At 40.8% G+C, this 20,923-nt stretch overlaps 3 protein-coding genes across 4 annotated transcripts; 1 reads left to right on the top strand and 2 right to left on the bottom strand.

Moving 5' to 3' along the window:
• Positions 1-118: 118 nt before the first annotated feature.
• Positions 119-8,105, bottom strand: tpte (transmembrane phosphatase with tensin homology). 2 transcript variants are annotated; one of them, XM_039777884.1, is made up of 19 exons: positions 7,759-8,105; positions 7,157-7,247; positions 6,926-7,006; positions 6,779-6,826; positions 6,530-6,691; positions 5,930-6,049; positions 4,889-4,988; positions 4,667-4,730; positions 4,468-4,532; positions 4,215-4,275; positions 4,044-4,125; positions 3,589-3,677; positions 3,388-3,449; positions 3,218-3,298; positions 2,503-2,608; positions 2,296-2,393; positions 793-888; positions 619-689; positions 119-507 (listed from the first exon to the last, which is right to left on the bottom strand). In XM_039777884.1, exons 2-19 carry the CDS (start codon positions 7,201-7,203, stop codon positions 405-407), a joined length of 1,536 nt encoding a protein of 511 aa, XP_039633818.1. In that variant the 5' UTR covers positions 7,204-7,247; positions 7,759-8,105; the 3' UTR covers positions 119-404. The 2 variants fall into 2 exon arrangements, with proteins under 2 accessions (XP_039633818.1, XP_039633819.1); XM_039777885.1 differs by lacking the exon at positions 7,759-8,105 and adding an exon at positions 7,626-7,752.
• Positions 8,106-9,463: 1,358 nt separating this feature from the next.
• fgl1b (fibrinogen like 1B) lies at positions 9,464-12,787 on the top strand. Its single transcript, XM_039777886.1, has 9 exons — positions 9,464-9,510; positions 9,602-9,700; positions 9,961-10,222; positions 11,109-11,268; positions 11,408-11,505; positions 11,622-11,710; positions 11,798-11,923; positions 12,036-12,100; positions 12,385-12,787. Exons 1-9 carry the CDS (start codon positions 9,505-9,507, stop codon positions 12,563-12,565), a joined length of 1,086 nt encoding a protein of 361 aa, XP_039633820.1. The 5' UTR covers positions 9,464-9,504; the 3' UTR covers positions 12,566-12,787.
• A 979-nt stretch (positions 12,788-13,766) lies between these two features.
• LOC120544254 (thrombospondin type-1 domain-containing protein 1) lies at positions 13,767-20,572 on the bottom strand. Its single transcript, XM_039777888.1, has 8 exons — positions 20,364-20,572; positions 19,392-19,508; positions 17,942-18,336; positions 17,183-17,843; positions 15,868-16,029; positions 15,317-15,731; positions 14,700-15,213; positions 13,767-14,609 (listed from the first exon to the last, which is right to left on the bottom strand). Exons 2-8 carry the CDS (start codon positions 19,441-19,443, stop codon positions 13,971-13,973), a joined length of 2,838 nt encoding a protein of 945 aa, XP_039633822.1. The 5' UTR covers positions 19,444-19,508; positions 20,364-20,572; the 3' UTR covers positions 13,767-13,970.
• Positions 20,573-20,923: the final 351 nt, after the last annotated feature.

The raw sequence follows: 20,923 nt of genomic DNA on the forward strand, positions 1-20,923 counted from the left end.
CAAAACAAAGTACTTTCAACTGTTTTCTATTCTGTAATGTAAATAAGACTCCATTTCAGATTTTTAAATTCTATTTTAGGACACCCAAAAGTCCCCACATGCATACAGATGCAACTGATTCAGTGGAAGATATAACATTTAATGGTAATCTCTACATCTCCATTATAAATTTCAGTTTAAGTTCTAAATGACTCTTGAGAGCAAAACTGCAGTCCGTATGATTTGACTCAGTGGAGTACTCCACTATCCTTCAGATCATACATTTTAAACAAGTCATTTTATGCCTCTTCAATTTTAACACGGCACTCTCGTTAATTTCTTGAGTGTTTAATCTACTGATTTCTGCTCACAATTAAAAGCACAACTGTAACAAGACATTTGTTCATCTTTCTGAAGGGCTTTTATTATGGTTCTGAAAAGAACATGGTGACACCAAAGTCCTCCTTGTACAGGTCCCAGGTTTTTGGTTTGTGTGGGTTGTCTAGCTCCTCCCTGGGTAGAAACAGCCTGTGGAGAGTTTAGAGGGAATGTGTTGAGTTTGAGTGAGTTCAGTCGGCAACACAGAATATGAAAAGTTTGAATCAAGGAGCTAAAGAAAAGACTGCATCAGAAACCTACTTGTTGTCCTCTATGAAGGAGGTATTGAACCAGAAGTAGAACGGAACATCTTCGTATCCTTTTGGAAGACCCTGAGGGGAATGATTAAACCAAAAGATAAAGTGAATCATAGGACACTCCAGCTAAACGCAGAATGCTAATATGCAGTTTGAAGATGGAGATGCGAACACTCACTGCACTGGATTCAAACATGATCTTCACATCCCCTTCGACCACAGGCCCATTCTGTAGGCTGATGACTGCTGCATTAGCACCCACATCCGGAAACACCTATATAAAAAGTAAACACAATCACACATTCAATTAGGGCTGGGCTTTATGGCTTAAAAATAAAATCCCAGATTTAAAAAAAAAAAAAAATCCAATTTAAGATTTAAATCGATTTTTTTCTCCCTCCACTTAAAATCAATCTGCAGATGACAAAGAAATTGTTCAAAACAAGTTTTATTTTTGTTTTGACTCATATACACACACACACACGGGGCATGTATGTGTATTCATGCCAATTTTGTGGAAATATAAATTGGTTTGAGTGTTTTCTCTACCAGTTTTTTTTTTTTTTGGGGGGGGGTCTATATATTCAACACCGGCCGGCTTTGATGGTGCTATGATGTTGTTGTTGTCGCGTGCCATACTGCTATGTGAAACCAAAGCCGGTCTACGGAAAGCCATTCCACTCCCTATCCAGCCCCATTGTACCGGATTTTGGTTGCAGTTCCACCAGAGTTCCACTGGGGGTGATCGCGGTCCAGTGCAAAATGAATGGGACTCTATGGAGCTAGACGGCTAAATTTGTCTCTTTCGCCTGATTGTCGTTGAGAAACCTCAGATTTGATTGTAGTTTTTGCAAGTTCAACATGGGTTATAGGTCGAAAGTTGAATGAACGAGTACTTATGTCCTTTTGATTTCTTACAGGGTGAGTCGTTGTAGCCCATAACACGCTAGCATTCTGCTAATGAATGCTGATTGGTCAGTGAAGGAGTGATTACGATCGGAGATCCCGCTTGACCGCATCCGAAGCAGAGCCAGAATGTCAGAGTGAATATTTCGGTGTGGTCTTTAAAACATTAGCAAACCTCTTTCTAGCACATGTATTAACAGGGAGAGCCTTACCTGTTAGCTGTGTTGTCGATGCCTCGAGAGAACAAAGGAAGCGACTCAGAGCTTGCCGTAAAGCAGTATCTCTGGCCGTATACGTGTATAACGTCATTGACATTTTAAAAAGGCTTTTTAGATCAAAAAAGTGACTTTAAAAAAATCTAACACACAGCAGTGTGTATTTTTTTAGCCTCCCCTTTCGAATGCAACATTCAAATTACTAGACAAAAAATTATATCCTGAGAAAAGTGTTTTTTGAGGGGTATAGCTCCATAGAGCCCCATTCATTCTGCACTGGCCTGTGATTCTATATGGAACTCTGCTGGAACTGCAACCAGTTCAGAACCCGGAAGTAATGAGGGAGTGGCACTTCTTGATATATTAGAAGTTCTTTGGTGAAACTAACACTACGGAAGCTCCGGGGAGCCAAAAATGCGCCATTACACAAAAACTCGATTTACTTATTTTTTAAATCGCCCTCAACAAAAAATTTGTTTAATTAATTTAACAAATTTTTCGCCCAGGCCTACATTCAACCAATGAATGAGTGCATGCTGTGTCGAGTGTGTGAGACTTACTGTACAGTTCTCCTGTTTGGCACACACACATTGAAATACCAGCTCTTTCTTCACAATTATCTTCACCTTGAAATCACTACCATCACCTTTACCCACACCTGGGTGAGAGGGGGGGGGGAGCAGATATACATAATACCATAGGCACAAGAGATATGTAAAGGATAAAGTTATGTGTTGGGAGTGCCCTGCTGGTTAGCTGGGTTCTACCTGCTATGGAATGGATGCGGATGCTCTTGATCCGGAGGCTTTGAGGTGGAGGCAGTTGTCTATTGAACTTGTCCTTCATGATCTCGTAGTACCCCACGTACCGGCTCTGTGGATCGAACACACACACACACACACACACACACACACACACACACACACACACACACACACACACACACACACACACACACACACACACACACACACACACACACACACACACACACACACACACACACACACACACACACACACACACACACACAAACATCTTTACCCAGTGATACAGTGTCCCAGGTTTTATTAGGTAAACTTTTCTATACTGACAATCTATTCAAACTGTCATAAACTCTCCAGAGTAATCGTGAGCTTATATCAAGTGTATACACTGTGTGTGCTGTACATAATACAAATAAATATGATATACACTATATATGGTAAATGATGAGACTGCTAGGAATTGTATAATCTTCTTAAACTACTTTGATGGCATAAGTTCTAAGGAAAAAAAAAGAAAAAAGTGAGTCCTGTCTATGTGCTGCTTTCACCCCTGGTCTGCCATTGTTTAATTTTTCGTACTACCACTGGAAGGTGCCAGTCAGACTGTTTTCAAATTCTACACAAAGTCCTAAAATGGGGGGGGGGGAGTTCTAATAAATGCCTCTATTAAAAAAGAATTGTCTGTTAGTTTGGCCCCTGAGTGACTTGTTCTTACCTGAGAGGGAGTCTCCACTCCCTGAAATTTGGAGCTCCGACTCTTGTCTGTCCTCCTCTCACCAAAATACTCCAGACTGTCCTGGTGGACAAACAGAAATCAATGTAAGGAAGTGTTTGAAAATGTTTTGCTCATTTATTAACCCTTCCATGACCAAATCTCATATGTACCTGTGCGCTCTCAAACTGGTCGCTGTCAATAAACCAGGTGCACACCATAGTACCTGTGCGTCCTGTGAAAGAGAGCAGTAGAGGGTAAACTAAGAGTGAAAGTTAAACACATTCAGCAACTGTACACTAAACTAGTGTCTTTGTTCAACTCAAATAATTCCCATAATGAGAATGAAACAAGTCAGGATCTTTTGGCATCACCTTTCCCTCCTTTACAGTGAATAGCGATGATGTTTTTGGGATCAGCGGACATCCACTCCCTCACGTTTGCTGTGTATTTTAGCATGTCCCTGAGACACATAGTAGAACATACAATGATAAAGACATTGAGATAACCTGGCAAACTACTGTACAACACATAATGCTAGTTAGTGATACATCCTGTTTCTGTATGTGTTCATAATACTTTACAGAAATATTACACACACCTAGACAAAACTGTGCAAACACGCTAGATAAGATAAACTTTTTTGACAGCACACAGTGAAATGTAAATGTAATTTGCAGGCATTATGGTTGTGTCAATAATGTCAACCTAATGCATCGATACCATTAGAAGAACAAAAGGTGTGTAGCTGTAATCCAAAGTGCTTCAGTATAATTATGAACAAAAGGGGGAGGTGAAACAAAACATTAAAACAGAAAATGTTACACACTCCAACGAGGGGACGTTGTGGTCATCAATAAACACCCGTTCAACCTTGTAGTGGAAAAACTGGGGGTCGTAGCCTTTCTCACCTGGAAACAAAAGATAATGTTGACATGGTTTGTGTGGTTCTACATACAAAGGAATGCCGTGCACGTGACGAGAGGAGGTGCCAACTTACTGCACAGGTTGTAAACTTTATAGTGGTCTTGGTGTTTAGTGTCCAGGAATCTCGCCACTTCCTGCACAGCAAGAGAACAGGAATAGGTTAAAACACCTGTGGAGGTGTGTGTGTGTGTGTGTGTGTACTTTATGTTATAAGTTCCTTGTAACAATGGTGCGTATGAATAGATTAATTTTTAAATTGGTGAGCGTATTTAGATTAAAACCATCAAAAGTTAGTAATGCATGTACCCTGGTTGTGTCAGACTTACCCTGATTGGATTCCTGTAGAATGACTGCTTCCCAGAGGAGGGGAAAGACATGGCAATGACACGGTCTACAGAAGATGTAAACAAATGTTCCACTTCTTAAAAAGGGTGTCATTTTTTTTAGTCATGTATATTTTAGTCATGCATTTTCTGACATGCATTTATGGTGGGTGTTTTGCATTACACGGCATGTAACAACTACCTGTGACATAGGTAAGGTCAAGATCAAATCCATCCTTCTGATAACGGCGCTTGTTCTCAGAAACCTGAGAAAAACAGCAGGTCAATGATTAGGAAGTAGTAGACCTCTTCTCTCTTGATGCCAACCCTAATTCTACAAAGCTGCAATCCTCCAGGAGACTCCAGTGGACTTCACTACATTAGTTATTCACAGTTTTCAATGCATCCATGGTGAGGAGCTTACCATCCTCCTGGTGACCTTCTCCAGCTCTTTCCTCTGAGCTGCCAGTCTGAAAACTCTCACCAAGATTATTATTCTCAGGAAACGGAGAAATGTCACCACCCTGATGAAAGAAAGAAAAATGAATTTATGAATCAATTAACAAATGTAAACATCTTAATGGCATTGGGTATAATGTAGTATTATAAAAAGGTATTTATAAAAAAATTATAAAAACAATAATATGGTATTAATCAGTATTTTTAAGATATTTTTAAGTATATTCAAAATGTGTTCAATCATTTTTGATGTTCCCTGTATTGATTGTTGATTGCTCAGTCTGGGTTAAACAAAACGGATTATTTCAATGAAATACTCTGCTCGTTATGAAACATTTAGAAAGAAAAATGATGTCTATCACAATCACAATCTCGCAATATTATTATTAAATAAGTAAAAAAAATCCACTGAAGCGTTCGCATTTTTATTGCCTAAATCCTTGCAAAATATGTATAGTAACAGAGCTCCCAAAGGAAAAATAATCTTTGATTTTGCAGTATTTAAAGGGTTCCCAAAATTTGAAAGTACCACTGTAATAATCTTAAAGGCCCTGCTCGCCCACACAGGTGTTTTAATTACTGTGGCTGATGAGACAGCCAGTTGAAAGCTGGGAATTCTGTGATGTCACCAAACTCTATGGAGAGAGGTGTAAACGGTCCCACCTCACAGGTGCAAACAAACTAACAGGAGAGTGAGGGAGATTAAATTGTCCATTAAAGAGTTAAATTGAGCACAGTTTATACACAGTCCTGAGAAGAGGTCTAATCAGGCAACGTAAGTGAAAACTCCTGTGTGGGTGGACTATGAGTGTGTGAAGGCTAAACTGAACAACAATTTGTGGATTATTATAAACTAAACCTTTATACCCAAATTCAAATCGTCCTTGAAGCCTCCATGTACTTTTATGATTCTTTATCCACTTTACAAAAAGACCAAATGTCCAACACAACAGTTTGAGCCATTTCTAGTGATATTACATGTCCGTTAGCTGTGGAAAGCAGGTACCTGGGGATGAGCTCGGCTCCTGACAGGTCAGTGAAGGTGTAGATCATGGTCACCACCAGCGTGATAACCACAACACAGGCATCTATGATGTTCAGCATGGAGCTGAAGTAAACTTTGAACCTAAAATGTGGTTAATTGAACACAACATGAGAGAATTTCCATGCTGTTGGAACAAACTGCCCAGATCATGCAACTAATAGTATGTGCCTAAATCTAACATTACTGTAGTAGGAAGTATTTATTCAGTGACACTACTAGTACTCTGAGTCATTATGTTTTCCAAGGAGAAGCCCCATACATGCCATACATTTCCTGTCCAGCTTCCTCTCATAACTTCCTGTTTAACAGCTAATCACTTTTGGTTTCTGCTGACAGCGGACTCCGGGAATGTTTGTGTCACTCTTTCAAAAGATTTCTGGTTCTCACATTCACTAGCAAGTTTACAATATTTTGCAATCTATTACAGCAAAACCACAAACTAGTGCCTGAATGAACCCTCTTCTAACACAGTGTCAGCTAATAATTAACATAAGCTTCACAAAAGGTAAAAGTGGCTATACTACTACACAACTGCATGCAAGGCCTTCCTTTCTCACTCACCCTTCCACATAGACCCGCAAGAGAACGTCAGCAAGAAAGAAGAAGGAGATAGTGAGGGACACGGCCTCTAAGGCATCTCCAACCTCTCTGCTCTTGGCTGGCAGGGATAAGTCAACAATGACCAGCACAAAGTCCACTAGGATCAATATCACTCCAAATATACTAGAAGAAAAGACAGCATCATCAAACACTACCAGGCAATTAAAGAACCATCATTGTCCTCCAAAAGAGTTTGCAAAACACACTCACCGAAATCCAAAGGACATAACAAAAGGTGCTATCTTCTTCCGGATATTGCTGCAAAGGAGAAAAGAAAGTAATGCCTGCCAGTAAATATGCTTCTGAATAAAAGTGTTGCACACAAAACTGTTTGGAGTGCAAGATGTATAAACTTACTGATACATTGTGTCTGGTACCACACTCTCATCCTTTCCATCGTCAATCTCCACTTTAGCATCCTCCATTTTTGCAATGTTTCTAATAGAAAAGGATAGCAAGATAGATAACATAAACAATATAAGATCTTAACAAAAAAGCAGACTAAAAAGACACACTGCCCTCCAAAACAACACCACCACACTCACATGTCAAATAAAACAGCAGTTCAAACATTAAAACATTCCTCACCCATTTACACCTGAATCCGACCCTGGACTGAAATAGACAGAGGACATGATATATGTGTCTTCCTTCTTGCTTTGTTCTTAACGTGGATTGTCTGCATTTAAAAACAAGAGTGTGAAAAGATTAAAACTCCCTTGTTCAGCATGTTGCTCCAAAGTTGCAATGTTAAAAAGGCAAGCAAGAGGACAAAAACGTTGTGTCCTGTACTGAAATTAAATGCTTCATCTCTTTCACATAAATCCCCCCTTTTAAAAGAAAAACAAATCATGATCAACATCCTGGGTGCATTAGCCTAGTGCTTCCTAGAACTTATCCCATGGCATCCAGTGTTTACAGCATTCCCGAGTCCTGCCTTTGGTGCATAGCAAGCAAGAAGTAGTTAGCAAGTTGCTTAAGAAAGTATCCAGAATGCATTATTGCCTATAGGAAAAATTAAAACATCCAGCTAGATTCAACAACACAAACCACCCGCCTTTCAGCTCCTCTTTTCCTCTTTTCTTTTCAGCACCTTCCCACAGTCTCTTCCTCTCCTTGGACTGGTTGTTTCCCAGTTGAAACCAAATTAGCCCCAAAAATTCTAATCTAAACTCTCAGCGCCTGCTTACCGTTAGGACTGTCATTCGTGAAATTATACGGGAGTTTGTCTTGTGACTTCTTGTGAGGACAAAGGAAGACGGTTCAAAGGTTAACCGGGTAGATTTTCATTTTTTTTTTTTTCATTCGCTATTCCTCTTCGTTTTTTGCAAGCGTAGGAGTTTCGGACTTCCTGGAGCTCAGTGAAAAAAGCTCTGCCCTCCTTTTCCTCGCTATTCTTTACTCATCTTTCTTATCAGAACCACTTTACACGAAAACTGACTTAGTCTGTGACCAACCTTCCTGTACAAAGCTTTTTTTAAACCAGTGCTAGTATTCGCATTAAAATGTCAGCCAACCGGCTTCTACTGCCCTCTCCCATCTCCCTCCTCTCTGTAACATATGTTTTTAATTGTTGCGCATTCTCAAAAAGCCTTAGCCTGTTGCAAGGATAATGGCATAATGGCAAAAAAAAATTGACAGCAAGTGCTTTTTTGTTGTAACGTTTTTAACTAACGTGTGTAAATTATATTTTATTTAGTTAAATGCATGCCGTTATAAAACGTTTGGCAAAACCAAGGGAAAGGCTGAATTAAAGTAAGATGCCGCAGACCAAGGTAGAACAATATAATAACAATATTGTTTTTTTTTTAAATTGCCTAAAGTCATGGTCGAAGACATAGCATTAGGCTATCACAGTCATTAATTTCTTTTTTTTTAATGACGTAGTAAAAATTTAGATTTGATATGGGTGTCTTTTCAATAAAAAAGATTTAAACCGTGTTGTTTATAACACCGTTTTTTACCACCGACTACAAACCAACACAAGAGGGAGTCATATCCACAGCACTTGAAGTGGATTTACTGCTTTGTTCAAATCATTGTGGATTTAATGCATCACTTGGGTCTTTTGGCTGTTGGTTGGATACATTTAAAGCATGAAAATTTCACTTTATGAGTTTTTTTTAACATTAATATGCGTTCCCCCAGCCTGCTTATGGTCCCCCAGTGGCTAGAAATGACGATAGGTGTAAACCGAGCCCTGGGTATCCTGCTCTGCCTTTGAGAAAATGAAAGCTCAGATGGGCCGATCTGGAATCTTGCTCCTTATGCTTTGCCCGCCCAGAGAATTTGGCCCACCCATGAGAGAGAGACATCATGGCTTTCAAATGAGCAAAGTGGCAGTTGGTCAAGGCCACACCCCCACTCTCCATCTTGCCCCCCTCTCTCCTCCTCATTAGCTACAGTCACAGAAATGGCACATCCTAAGAAAAGCTCATTGTAGGACTGGCTCTAGTGGCTGTAATTCTGCACCAAGGCTGAATTCCTGGAAAGACTTCAGATACAGTATTAGGGGACCACTAAGGTCTATATAAAAGCATCCAAAGAGCACCATGTCATGGGACCTTTAAAGACATGTCTAATCAACATCCTTTCCCATATCCCTTTTCCATGTAGGCTACTCTAACTTTGCTGTAGCTACTGCAAAACAACCCCTGGGTTTCTGTTTATTGAAGACACTATATGTCCTTTGGGAGTACAATGAACATAAACCATTAATTTAAATAGGAAAATACTATACGCATTTTAGAATGAAATAAGGACAGTACTTTGTCAGTACATCAAACTGGCTCAAAAGTTCATTGTTTGGCAAGGTTGTCGAGTCTGGATCCTCTAATATGGACCATGCAGAACCAGCCCAGTCTATAAATAATACTGACACATTTTCAGAGGAAAAGAACACTGCACCTGGCAAAAACAAGCAGAAGCACCGTGAAATGAAGGTAGGCTGGTGGTGCAGAGATTTTGAAGAAAGTTTGAAGAATTGTAGTATCGGTTTATTCTTTAATCTTAATTATGTTTTTATAATTTCAGACTGTTATTGCAGCAAAAGACTTCTTCCTAGAAGTCATGCCAGTGTTGCTGTTTCTGGCTTTGGTGTGCCCAACCATGGCCTCTTCTACACCGGTGTCAGTAAGTAGCTTATCCAACTCTTTAAGGGCTTCAGAATCTTAGTTATTGTATCATTGAAAATGTAAAACATATGGTTCAAAAAGCACAAATCACAGTCAGGCTTTTACATAACTGTCATTCCTAGAATGTCCAGAGTGAAAATCTGTTTATATGCCTGCAGATGCGGCCAGCTATGCTTTTGCTGGCCCCTCTCTGTTTACCGGCATAGTACAACAAATGGGTAGAAATTTCATGTATAACTTTGGTTTTCCTCATTGAAGGCAGAGGAATCATGCGGGCCAGAGGTTGCAGCTCTCAAACGCAGCATAAGGAAACTGGAGAATAAACTTTTGATCGGGACTTGGCAGGTTGAGCACTTGCAAATGCACTTCCGGCCATTTCAACCTGCTTTATCTAATACTAAACCTGAAACTGACGCACCTCCCAGTGTAAACCACAACAGCAGTGGGACATTAGACAGTCATGATCTGACAGTGATGAAATCACTTCCAGCAGCAGGCAGTTTGATTGTCCACGACAGAGGTAAGAAAAGCTTACATCATGTCATATATGTGTTTATTTTAAGTCAAATTACAGTTTCGGATGTGCAAATTACAGAGCCCACAGTGCATGGAAGAACTATGACCTAATATATGCAACATGAAGAACGTGGCTTACATTGGCAACGCATTCTCATGAACGGGTTCGTGATATCAAACGAAAAGTTATGCACACTAAAATGGATGATATTTTACAAAAACTAGGAGACCTCCGAGTGGTCACGTGACGTCGGCTACTGATCGGCAGTTGCTAGCTGTTTAAGCTACTACACAGCTTCGTGCCGCCGACTATGGTGCTCAGCATTGTGCTCCGTCAGGTCAGCGGTAGTTGGTGGTTCAGTTACCCCAGAATAGGTGACTGTGAGCCGGGTACAGAGCACCGCGAGCTGCCGTTCGTGGTAATCTGTCAGGGCAGCGGTAGTTGGTGGTTCAGTTACTCCATAATAGGTGACTGTGCGCTGGGTACAGAGCACATCGAGCTGCTGGTCATTTCGGCGAAGATTACGGTTAAGTTTAGGCAAGAAAAAGTGAGCGTCATGCGTCAACGAAAGTTTAGTTTTGCACCAAAATGACTAGTTAAGTTTAGGAAAAGATTGTGGTTTGTATTGTAACTCTCCCAAGGAACACGCATTTCCCAGGTGAAAGTCCTAAATTGTTTTCCCCGGGAAGCGAATTCCGCTCCCTGACTTGTAAATTCCCAGCCGTGTTCTTACAGCAGCAGTCAATGGTGCACACGCAGCAGGAAGAAAACGTGTAAATCATACGAGTTACAGTGCTTAACTTTTCGGACAATGTTCATGAGAACAGGCTGACAATGGTAAGGATGATAATCAGCATTCTTTATGGCCTTTTTAATGCTATTTTCCCAGACTGTTCTGAGCTGTTTGACAGACTGAGATCACCAAGCGGTTTCTACCGCATCAGACCCAAATTACACCAGGAGCCCTTTTTGGTTTACTGTGACATGGAGGATGGAGGAGGATGGACAGTGTTTCAGAAACGACGGCATGGAAAAGTTGACTTCAACAGGTATTTGAGCAGAGAAAGCAGCCCACATGAGAAAATAATAAGTCCCAAAATCATTGCAAAACCCAGCATTGTGTGACAGTGTAGGTGTTGAACGAGCTTACAGCTGTGAGGTAAAAGATCTGCCTAATTCTCTTTTTAGAGACTGGGTGGACTACAGAGATGGCTTTGGTGACTTCAAACTGTGGAATGATGAGTTTTGGTTGGGGAATGAGCACATGTATTCGCTTCTTTCAGAAGGTCAGAAATGGTTAAAATCAGTTTTATTTTTAAAATAATAATTTTCTTACAGTATCTAAATTGTCTGGTTGGTTGGCTATTCTTTCATTTGTTGCCTTTATCTCTTTGCACTGAAGGTAAGAACTTGGTGAAGATAGATCTAATGGACTGGGATGGCCAGAGAAGTTATTCATTTTATGAGAACTTCAGGATCACTGATGAGGCTGTAAGACAATTTTACAGTTCTGTTTCTGGGGTATCAGAAGTCACTGTGATTCTCAAGAAGCATCACTTGCTCAATTGTCTATTTCAGAACAAGTACCGTCTCCAGTATGGGCTGTATAGTGGGCGAGCTGGAGATGCTCTGACTGGTGGTGGTGGGATGGTAGAGCAGTGGTCTGCTTGCCTCAGCGGAATGCAGTTCAGCACCAGAGATCAGGTTAGTCATCTATCCCTTTTTACCATTATAAGATGTATGATGCTAATAACTGCAGGATTATTCAGTATGTGCAAATGATGACTGTGATAACACCGATGGTGGTCATTGACAGGACAATGACCGCTACCTTCAGGGCAACTGTGCTCAGGAAAATAAGGCAGGTTGGTGGTTCAACAGGTGAGACCTTTCAAATAAATGTATCTTTCTTCTGCTTGAATTTGCACAAACTACTTCTCTAGAAATACTGTTTGAGTTTCTGTACTGGGTTTTGTTTTGCTTATTGAACCCTGGGAAGACTCATACTAGTCAAGCTAAGGACACAGTTCTTTCCAATATATTGTTAAAGAAAGATTAGTTTAGAACACAAATGCTTTAAAGATACACAAGGGTTTAATCACTTGAATTTGTCTTTTGGGGAAATGTAACATCCTAGACATTGTATATTACCCTTCTATCTACAGATGTCATGCAGCCAACCTAAATGGGAAGTTTTACCGCACAGGGAAGTACAAGGGTCAGTACGACAATGGTGTGGTGTGGGGAACATGGAAAGGCCTTTGGTATTCCCTCAGACACACCACTATGAAGGTGCGGCCTCTGGTTTTCTTGGACAACATGGGCAGTGGAGCAGGGGAAATTTAAAAACACCAGGAACCACATTCCCGTGTGTGATTCACAGTGAAAAGAATGCGGGCAAAGACTGATGTCATTTTTTAAATTCTTTGTATTCAAATTTCTGCCTTTGCTTCCTCATTTGAAACTATTATCTAATATTGATATTACAGTGTCTTCTATTTTCCAGTAAGCAATGCTTTCTATGAAGTGTATATTACTCAAACAATAAACCAAACAGCATCTTAGCCACAATGTCTCAATGACGTTCATTTTTTACTGTCCTCCAACAATAGTTACAACTGCATACTGTTGCTCTACCTTGTGCATTTTGCTGAAAAATGCTTTACATTGCTTATGTCACACATAGAAAATTGTCCCTAAACAGTAAACTAAAGTGTAGTGAGTGGTTCTCACAACAGCAGTGTTGTACAGTGGGTCTTCACAGAATGATAACAGCACATTTAGCAGTGTAGAACAAGACTAACCTGTCTTCTGTAGAGTTTTGAATACTGTTATTGATATTAAACAGAACATACAGATGGTACAAGGCCATGTTAAATATGACTTATGGTAAATACTGAACCAGTAGTTGATATACAAAGAAACCTTATGAAGACAAACATATATTCATACACAGTATTATTGATGCATATAAAAATGTGAAGTATTTAAACAATTTCAATAAAAAAAACAATAGAACATATTTTATATATATATATATATATATATTTTTCAAACAGAACTTTAAATACATATTCAGAAAAAATCATGTTTTGCTCTCCTTATATTTGAGCAAACATTCTCTAACATACAATACAATATTCACTGATATGTGTATCTGTGTTAAGATTAAAGTGCTCATATTATGCTCATTTTCAGGTTCATAATTATATTTAGAGGTTGTACTAGAATAGGTTTATCTGGTTTAATTTTCAGAAAACACCATATTTTGTTGTACTGCACATTGCTGCAGCTCCTCTTTTCACCCTGTGTGTTGAGCTCTCTGTTTTAGCTACAGAGTGAGTTATCTCACTTCTGTACCATCTTTGTTGGGAGTTGCACATGCAGAGTAAGTACTGCTACCTAGTCAGTTGCAGAGCATGAGGTCGTGCCATGCTAGCAACTAGGCGAGCATTATAACGTGTGTTACAAAGTGACGCACATTCGGCTGGACTACAATAGAGCTGTTTGGAGCAGTTTGTGAACAGTGTTTTCTCTGGAAGATGGTAAGTCCCTTTGGGGTGGACTTTGGGCTTTTTCACTTTGTAAACCTATAACGTGCACCAAAAAGATAAATAACACAATAAAGGAAAGGGAAAAAGCCAAAAAGCATAATATGAGCACTTTAAGTCACAGATATAGCGGAGAGGATTTAGGTTAGGAATAAATGCTAATAGCGATAGCAATTCCTGCCGTATAGTACTACAGACCTTTAGTCCTCTTCCCCTACATATGCTGAGGACAGATCTAGGTCCAACATCCTCTGCTCTGCCTCACTCAGCCTGTAGGGTGAGCCCCCACTGCTGCTGAAGCCTCCAGACATTGGCAGAGAGTGGCAGAGACTTTTCCTCTGCTCCAGGGGCGATACACTAAAGGTGGAGCTGCGCTGCCGCCCTTTGACCCCAGAGCACGACTGAGCCTCCTTTAATTTCCGGGCCAGGATGTTCCTCTGAATAGGTGATGGGCCGCGACGGTTCCAGTTCTGCTCAGCTCGCTGTGCGCGATCCACACTCAGGCTGGAAGGCCCCGTGGCTGGACCCCCAATCCCTGAGATTCCCTCAACACCTCCTGTCTCATCACTAATTTGCCTTTCCCCAGTGCCACTGAGGTTTGCTTTAGCATGTTTCTCAGATGCTGATATGCTGTTTGTGTTGGTTCCTGTGTGTTTGAGTTCATTGTTGTGAGAAGGAGCAGCTTTCTCTATCCAGGGCTTCCTCTGGTCATTTCTCTGTGGTCTGGATTTTGCCCACTCTGGGGCCCCGTACTCTGGAATGGGGTAAGAGCTGTATGGCTGCCTCTCCCGTCCTGCTTTATTCCAACAACTTCCTTCAGGAAGGGTCCGAGATCCCACCTGAAAAGGACACATGTATGATCTTTGTTAATTGAAAAGGCTTTAACATAATAACTACACAGAACACATAAATAGAGGTGGATAGGTGACCTGGGTCATGCTCCTTTCTCTGAACTGTCTGGAGTGTACAGAGGATAGAGGCTGGGGTTTGGTGTCATTAAAACTGGAGGTCCTGCGGAAATTTGGATTCTTATGATAGGAGTTTTCCAATCCTGCATCTCCTCCTCCTCTGAAACCTGCTAACCCACTCCTCTCTACCATCTCCACCCAGTCAGCAGTGCGGTCACGCCATTTTGAGCTGCCCCCACTAGCATGAGCAGAGACAGAAGGACCTAAGACCAGCTCCACTCTGGGACTCAGTCTGTCCGGTGTGACCCTACTCTCTGCAATACAAAAATTATTGTGGTTAGCGTCGTCCTGGAGGCCCAAAGGGAGTGTGAGATGAGCGAATCCAGTTGGTGCAGGGATGGGGGAGTTTGTGGGGGAAGCTGATGTCTCCACCACAGTGTCATGAACTGGGCTTGAAGAGACATGGTACAGCTGCGTTGCCTCCTTTAACCCCTTCTTCTTCATTTCTTTCAACTGCTGCTGAGCCAATCGGTACCTGGAGGACAATTAAATTGGTATTTCTGAGATTGGGAAGTGACAGGATAAGTTTGAAAAAAATGTTCTATGTGTGAAGAAAGAAAACAATATTCTAAACATACCCAAATATAGGTGGCAACATCTTCTGACCTGTGGGGGACAGTCTTTCTGGGTCCTGTGAGAGAGGTATCACCAGGGTCTGTGAGAAAGACTGACTGCCCAGGAAAGGCCTGTCTTTCTGGGCTACACCCACGCCTCCCAGGGGGCCATGGCCGTCAGACAGGCTCGGTCTTTGGAGGCTGTGGCCACAAATGGATGCCTCATCGGAAAGCTTGCGTCCTCCAGGGGAATGCATGGAGCCTCTGCGGACAGAGCTGCACTGAGGGGTCTTGCAAAGCTTTCTCCACAAAGTCACCACAACAGTAGCCAGAATCACAGCTAGGCAAAGGGAGATACCAGCCACCACAACCATGTTACCACCTAGGGGCACAACTCTGACAGCCACAGGGGGGAGGGATGGAGAAGGAGCAGGCAACACTGGGAAGAAAGGGAGACACTTATCTTAATATGTGAAGTATGCTCCACAGGGCATCTAGTTGTTTTTTTATTTTCTAGTCTAGAAATGTGAGGAACTATGAGAAAGTTAAATTCCACATAAAATGAAGAGACTGACCGGCACAGTCCTCCAGTGAGCAGAGAGACTGTTCCTTCACCATGCCGGTGCACTGCATCCCTCCCACACCTGAGGGCAGCAAACACTCACGCACTCGTTCCCTCACCCCCTCTCCACAGCTCACACTGCACACACTCCATGGCAGCCACGGGCCCCATGACTCTGCAGAAAAACAGATTGCCTAATTTTTTTTTTTTATTGCAGATAAATTAGTACGTGTACAAGCATTAACCCTGTGTTGTTAATGTCAATTTCATGCAATGCTGGGATCATTTTGAGGGAAATAAAAAGCCGGTAGAAGTTTTAACAAATTGGACCCTACTACATGGAGCTGAAAAATGCTCAACCATATCTGTGACATCACCTGACATCACCCAGCATGATTTATTTAGGACACAGCGACACAAGCAACTTTCTATAATGAGATTGTGACACTTCAATGGATATCTATTTAAAGTGGCCTTAAATTTAGTGGGACTTATATATATATATATATATATATATATATATATATATATATATATATATATATATATATATATATATGTTGAATATTATAATTTCTTATGAATGACTCAGTTATGTATCTGTACACTGTGCTGAGTTTGAAATTTTAGTATGATGCCTATTTTATTTATTTGATAGGTTACATTGGCATTGATTTCATGGTTTGATATGATGATGCTCAGTTTTCACACGGCATTTTCATATCCTACTATAACAATTTCTATATAGCAGCTCAATATCTCACTACACGGATAATGTGTGATCTTGTCATGTCGACATAGGTCACCCTCGATCTCAATATCAAACAAAAAAATTCTGTCTTGCATGCCCTAAAATAGCAAATAATGATACGGTCTTTCTTTTCTCTTCTTAAAGTTTGCATAATAATAAACTTATGAAAATGTCATCTTTTTTTCATGATGCAATGTTCAATCCCAACAGGATATTGCTATTTATAAATATGGAATGACAGTGTGACAATGAGCAAGCAGACACAATGCCAGGAACCGGAAACCAAAGCAGCTAAGTGGAATTCTTTCATTTTCATTTTAACACCTGTGCTTTTCCTACTGTGACAAGTCAAAATGTCTTCTTGAAAAAGTCTTCTTGACTACTCCATAATAAGGCCATTCCTTAATTACTGACTGAATTTTATTCACCAACACATTTTGTCAATCTGGGAAAATGTGGATGAATAAAGCAAAGCAACTCTTTCCCTTCCTTAAAATCCAGGTTTTACTCAGAATATCAGTGTAAATGTATTCCTGACAGCTGCCAAACGTGAACGTGTGGACCTATTAAATCTTACCTATACTCCTGTGAACCACCAAACAGGTCTGTGCTGGACTAGGGGAGCGACTGAAGTTGAAAACAAAGCGAAAGCAGTACTTATTCCTTCCTGGGTAAAACACAGAACAGTTGAATTCTGTCTCATTCTCTCCCTGAGTCAGCCAGTTAAAGGCCAACAGAGGTGAAGAGGGCTCATCTGGTCCAAACTCCATCACTGCTGTTCCACCTGCTTCCATCCCAGAGGAAACAGCAACCCCTCTTCCAACACCCGCATCCTTATACAGCATTACTTTGCCATTGATGTGAGCACAAGGTGGGGTTATCAGTTTAACAGTCATAGTCCCTTCACAAGCACTCCTGTAAGCATGGGTGTTTTCCACCAGCAGCTTATAGGAGAAGATACGGGACAGGTAGAGAGGTCCAGAGCTCTTCACATCCTGTGCTGAATGAGGAGACCGTAAAGCCACTCGTATGAAGTCTCTTTCTGTGAAGGGGAAAGCACAGGACAGCTCAACACTCTGGGAACGGAGGGGTTTTATTGGGTGTCGGGTGCGGGCTTGGACCTTGTCGATGCTGTTTCGCCCTATCTGGTTGTACTCCATGTAGCTGACTTCTAGGAAGAGAGCCGAGTCAATGCCGCTGGAGCAAGCCTGAAAGTGTTCATTAGTGGATATCCCAACCTGGAGATAGAAGAAGAGAATATAAATCACTCTGATCACCATTCTGCAGCACAATAAACCAACTTAGTGTGTAAAGTTTAATATCTTGTTTGTCTTGCCTGAAAAGATCCTGAGTGGTTTCTAGCCCTGTCCACAGCGATGTGAAAGGTGGGCCACTGCACCTGCAGTTCTGAACTCCACCACCAGGAAGTGCTCTCTGTGCTACTGTCGTGGGTGCCATTAACACGAGAAAAAGCAGAGATGCTGGTCTGCCTCAGCAGGAACCGGAAAGTTCCTGCATACAGGAAGCAAGAACAGTTGAACTCCACCTTACCGGCCGATTGGTTGTTGGGGAGAGTCCTTGTGAGAAGGGTGGTGTTGGTTTCTGTGTTGACCAGAGAGAGGCTTGTGTTGCGGATGGTGCTGCTGTTGGATCTAGTGCTGAATTCCACAAATACACTGGCGTTGCTAAGAGCAACGTGGAAGGAGGGCCAGATATTGAGCCCTGCAAAAGCTACAGGAAAGGATGCACAGAAGTCAGAAAGGGCAAAGAGAAAGACTATTTTACCTATTGTTTATGATCCTTGCACACACATTTCTGAGTATGTTTAATATGAGTAAAATGTGGTCACACAGATTTTAAATTGTTATCGATTTTTATATACAGTATGTGGTTTGTATATCTGTTTTTTCAATTTTCTTGATGTGACTGTGCAAGCTGTCTGTTATGATACACATAGGGTCTGTTTCTGGCTAAGTTTACTGCAGTGATTCAACAACATGAGGTTTTCTAGAATTGATAGATCCTAACATCTGTTTAGGATGTGGAATAGTACAGGTAAAGTTGACTAGTTAATGTTTGGACTGTATGGAAAGTGGAAGTCAAATGGGAACTGGCATTTTTAGTTGACACCATTTTTAGAAATCAATCTGGAAGAAATGTGACTTAATTGCTTCACTTCTGACAACATAATTGTGCATCATCATTCAAAATATTCCCATCTACAATTATATAAAAATAAATTATGTATAGGCCTATTGATATATTTCCCATGTCAAGTTCAATTTTAATGACCACACAGCAGCCACAAGTGATGGAATTTGCTCATTAAAACTAAATAATGAGCTCAGTTTTCAGCACAGACACTGTGAATCCAAATAAACAACTTTTAAGCATCAGTAGTAGTAAGCTACATATTTCACACAATTCGACAAAATAAATTAAGTAGTTAATGGCTGAACAGTACCTCCGAGTATCTTATTACAATATCAGTACCCAGGGGAAAAGTAAAAATGTTGTAGCACAGTAGCATATTATTTCAAGAGCTATTGTGCTGTGTAATAGGTAAATCCTGTTGTGTAAACCTCACATCCTCACAAAGCAAAGAGGGTGTGGGAAGAGGAAGAGGCTGACCCTCCATAACCTACTTCATTCCTCTGCCCTTTCCTCCAGGGTGGTACAGCTCATTTAAGTTAACATTTGTTTGCTTGACCAGATGAATTAAAAATAAATAATCCAGCTTTTTTAAACACATAGTTATGTTGATAAGATAGTGTAGTGACACTTACCATATCCCATGAGCGCAAGCAGGAAGGGCAGCAGTGAGACAGCCTGTGGCATTCCGATGTCCGTGCCTCTGTTTTCTCCTTCACCACATGACCGTCCTCTTCCACCATCCCTGACCTCTACAATCCAGAGGCAAATCCCAAAATGAACAAAAAACAAAGAATCCACAAGAAGGCAGCAGGCAATAACAAACTGTGCTTGTGGGTGTCATCAGACAGCAGAAGGCATGGAAGATGTATTGCACTAATCTGAGGTATGAAAAACAGGAAGGCTAAAGCATGGAGCTTTTGACCAGTTGTCTGGATTTACAGTGGCGTCTTCCTATTTCCTCTTTCATCTTCACAATGGGTATGGAGAGCACACAAGTGTAGTAGTTGTTGCCCATAACAAATATTTATAAGGTAGGGCCAACGTGTTGTTTGGTTGCAAAGATTTCCACTGATTATTTTTCTACTATTTCCTTAGACACACAATAGACTCCTGACTTGCCCAGACTTTCCTGAGACTTACATTTTACACTCCTATTCAAATTTGGACTATTTAGGGTCTGCTTTGGACAAGCCATGGACTAATTACATAAGGTTCCAATTAATAAAATCAATACATTAGGCTACTTAATGCACTGTAGCTGGAACAAATGTTTGCCTAATGTATTCTAAGGTGAGGAGTTTAATAGATTCAACTCCCAACCAAGTAGTTTACGTTACCTAGCCTGAATATGTTTCTACTTTAAAGATATACTTTACTCAAATAGCCAACAGGAAGGGTGAATAGGCTATATGTCAAAATATGTCACGTTTGAAATATTTTCTATCATGAAACACCTCTTAAGTATGAAAGTTATGATTCTAAACCTGGTTTTTGGCATACCTAATAACGTTAGTGCTTAGACCTGAAGTTTAACATGCCTTTGGCACATGTATTGGTCATACCCGTCATTGTTTTGGGGTGGAAAGTAAAGCTGTTGTACTCACATTTGACTCAGCACAGCATTATCCCTCTCCAATTTTCCAACACTGCAACCGGCATCAGCGTTCCCTCCATGTGCTGTTAATACATGTATTATGGTTGATAACCTGAAGAATTTTTAGCGACAGTCGGCGGAACAAGCATCACAGACCCAACCGAGTTCTCCGAAGGCGCGCGACCGTATTTAGAGCGCGTGAGAGAGATCCGCTGACAGTCACTTCACGGTCAGCAGCAGGGCGGATTGAATATTAGCCTGAATATGTGCAACTCACTATTTGTTTCGTCCCTGAACAGGCACAGTGAAGACAACGGTGTAGTGGTAAACAAACCAATAGGCTACTTTCTTTCAAAACTCAGTTAAGAGATTCATATAATTAAAGAGTAGGCCTATTTAAAAAAAAAAGAATATATATAGGCCTATATATATATATTATCATCAATCTCCTTTAATAGATACATAGTCTGTTCTCAAATGCCTTTTAAACTCTGTTTTGATGATTTACTGAAAGTGGTTCTTACTGAACTTGTGTGATAAAATGTATTCATTTTCTAAATATTGTTTCTC

This window comes from Perca fluviatilis, chromosome 16 (genome assembly GCF_010015445.1).
Source record: "Perca fluviatilis chromosome 16, GENO_Pfluv_1.0, whole genome shotgun sequence".
Taxonomy (NCBI): Eukaryota; Metazoa; Chordata; class Actinopteri; order Perciformes; family Percidae; genus Perca; species Perca fluviatilis.

What these genes read in the sequence shown, in the direction of transcription:
- tpte (XM_039777884.1), bottom strand. Translation starts at nt 7,203, where the DNA reads ATGTCCTCTGTCTATTTCAGTCCAGGGTCGGATTCAGGTGTAAATGG. An exon ending in GTACCAGACACAATGTATCA is followed by an intron (nt 6,827 to 6,925) that starts GTAAGTTTATAC and finishes TCTCCTTTGCAG; the next exon opens with CAATATCCGGAAGAAGATAG. An exon ending in CACAACGTCCCCTCGTTGGA is followed by an intron (nt 3,678 to 4,043) that starts GTGTGTAACATT and finishes TATGTGTCTCAG; the next exon opens with GGACATGCTAAAATACACAG.
- fgl1b (XM_039777886.1), top strand. An exon ending in TTTGATTGTCCACGACAGAG is followed by an intron (nt 10,223 to 11,108) that starts GTAAGAAAAGCT and finishes CTATTTTCCCAG; the next exon opens with ACTGTTCTGAGCTGTTTGAC. An exon ending in GTATTCGCTTCTTTCAGAAG is followed by an intron (nt 11,506 to 11,621) that starts GTCAGAAATGGT and finishes TTTGCACTGAAG; the next exon opens with GTAAGAACTTGGTGAAGATA.
- LOC120544254 (XM_039777888.1), bottom strand. Translation starts at nt 19,443, where the DNA reads ATGCCACAGGCTGTCTCACTGCTGCCCTTCCTGCTTGCGCTCATGGGA. An exon ending in GGTGGTTCACAGGAGTATAG is followed by an intron (nt 16,030 to 17,182) that starts GTAAGATTTAAT and finishes GTTTTTCTGCAG; the next exon opens with AGTCATGGGGCCCGTGGCTG. An exon ending in CTCACTGGAGGACTGTGCCG is followed by an intron (nt 15,732 to 15,867) that starts GTCAGTCTCTTC and finishes CTTTCTTCCCAG; the next exon opens with TGTTGCCTGCTCCTTCTCCA.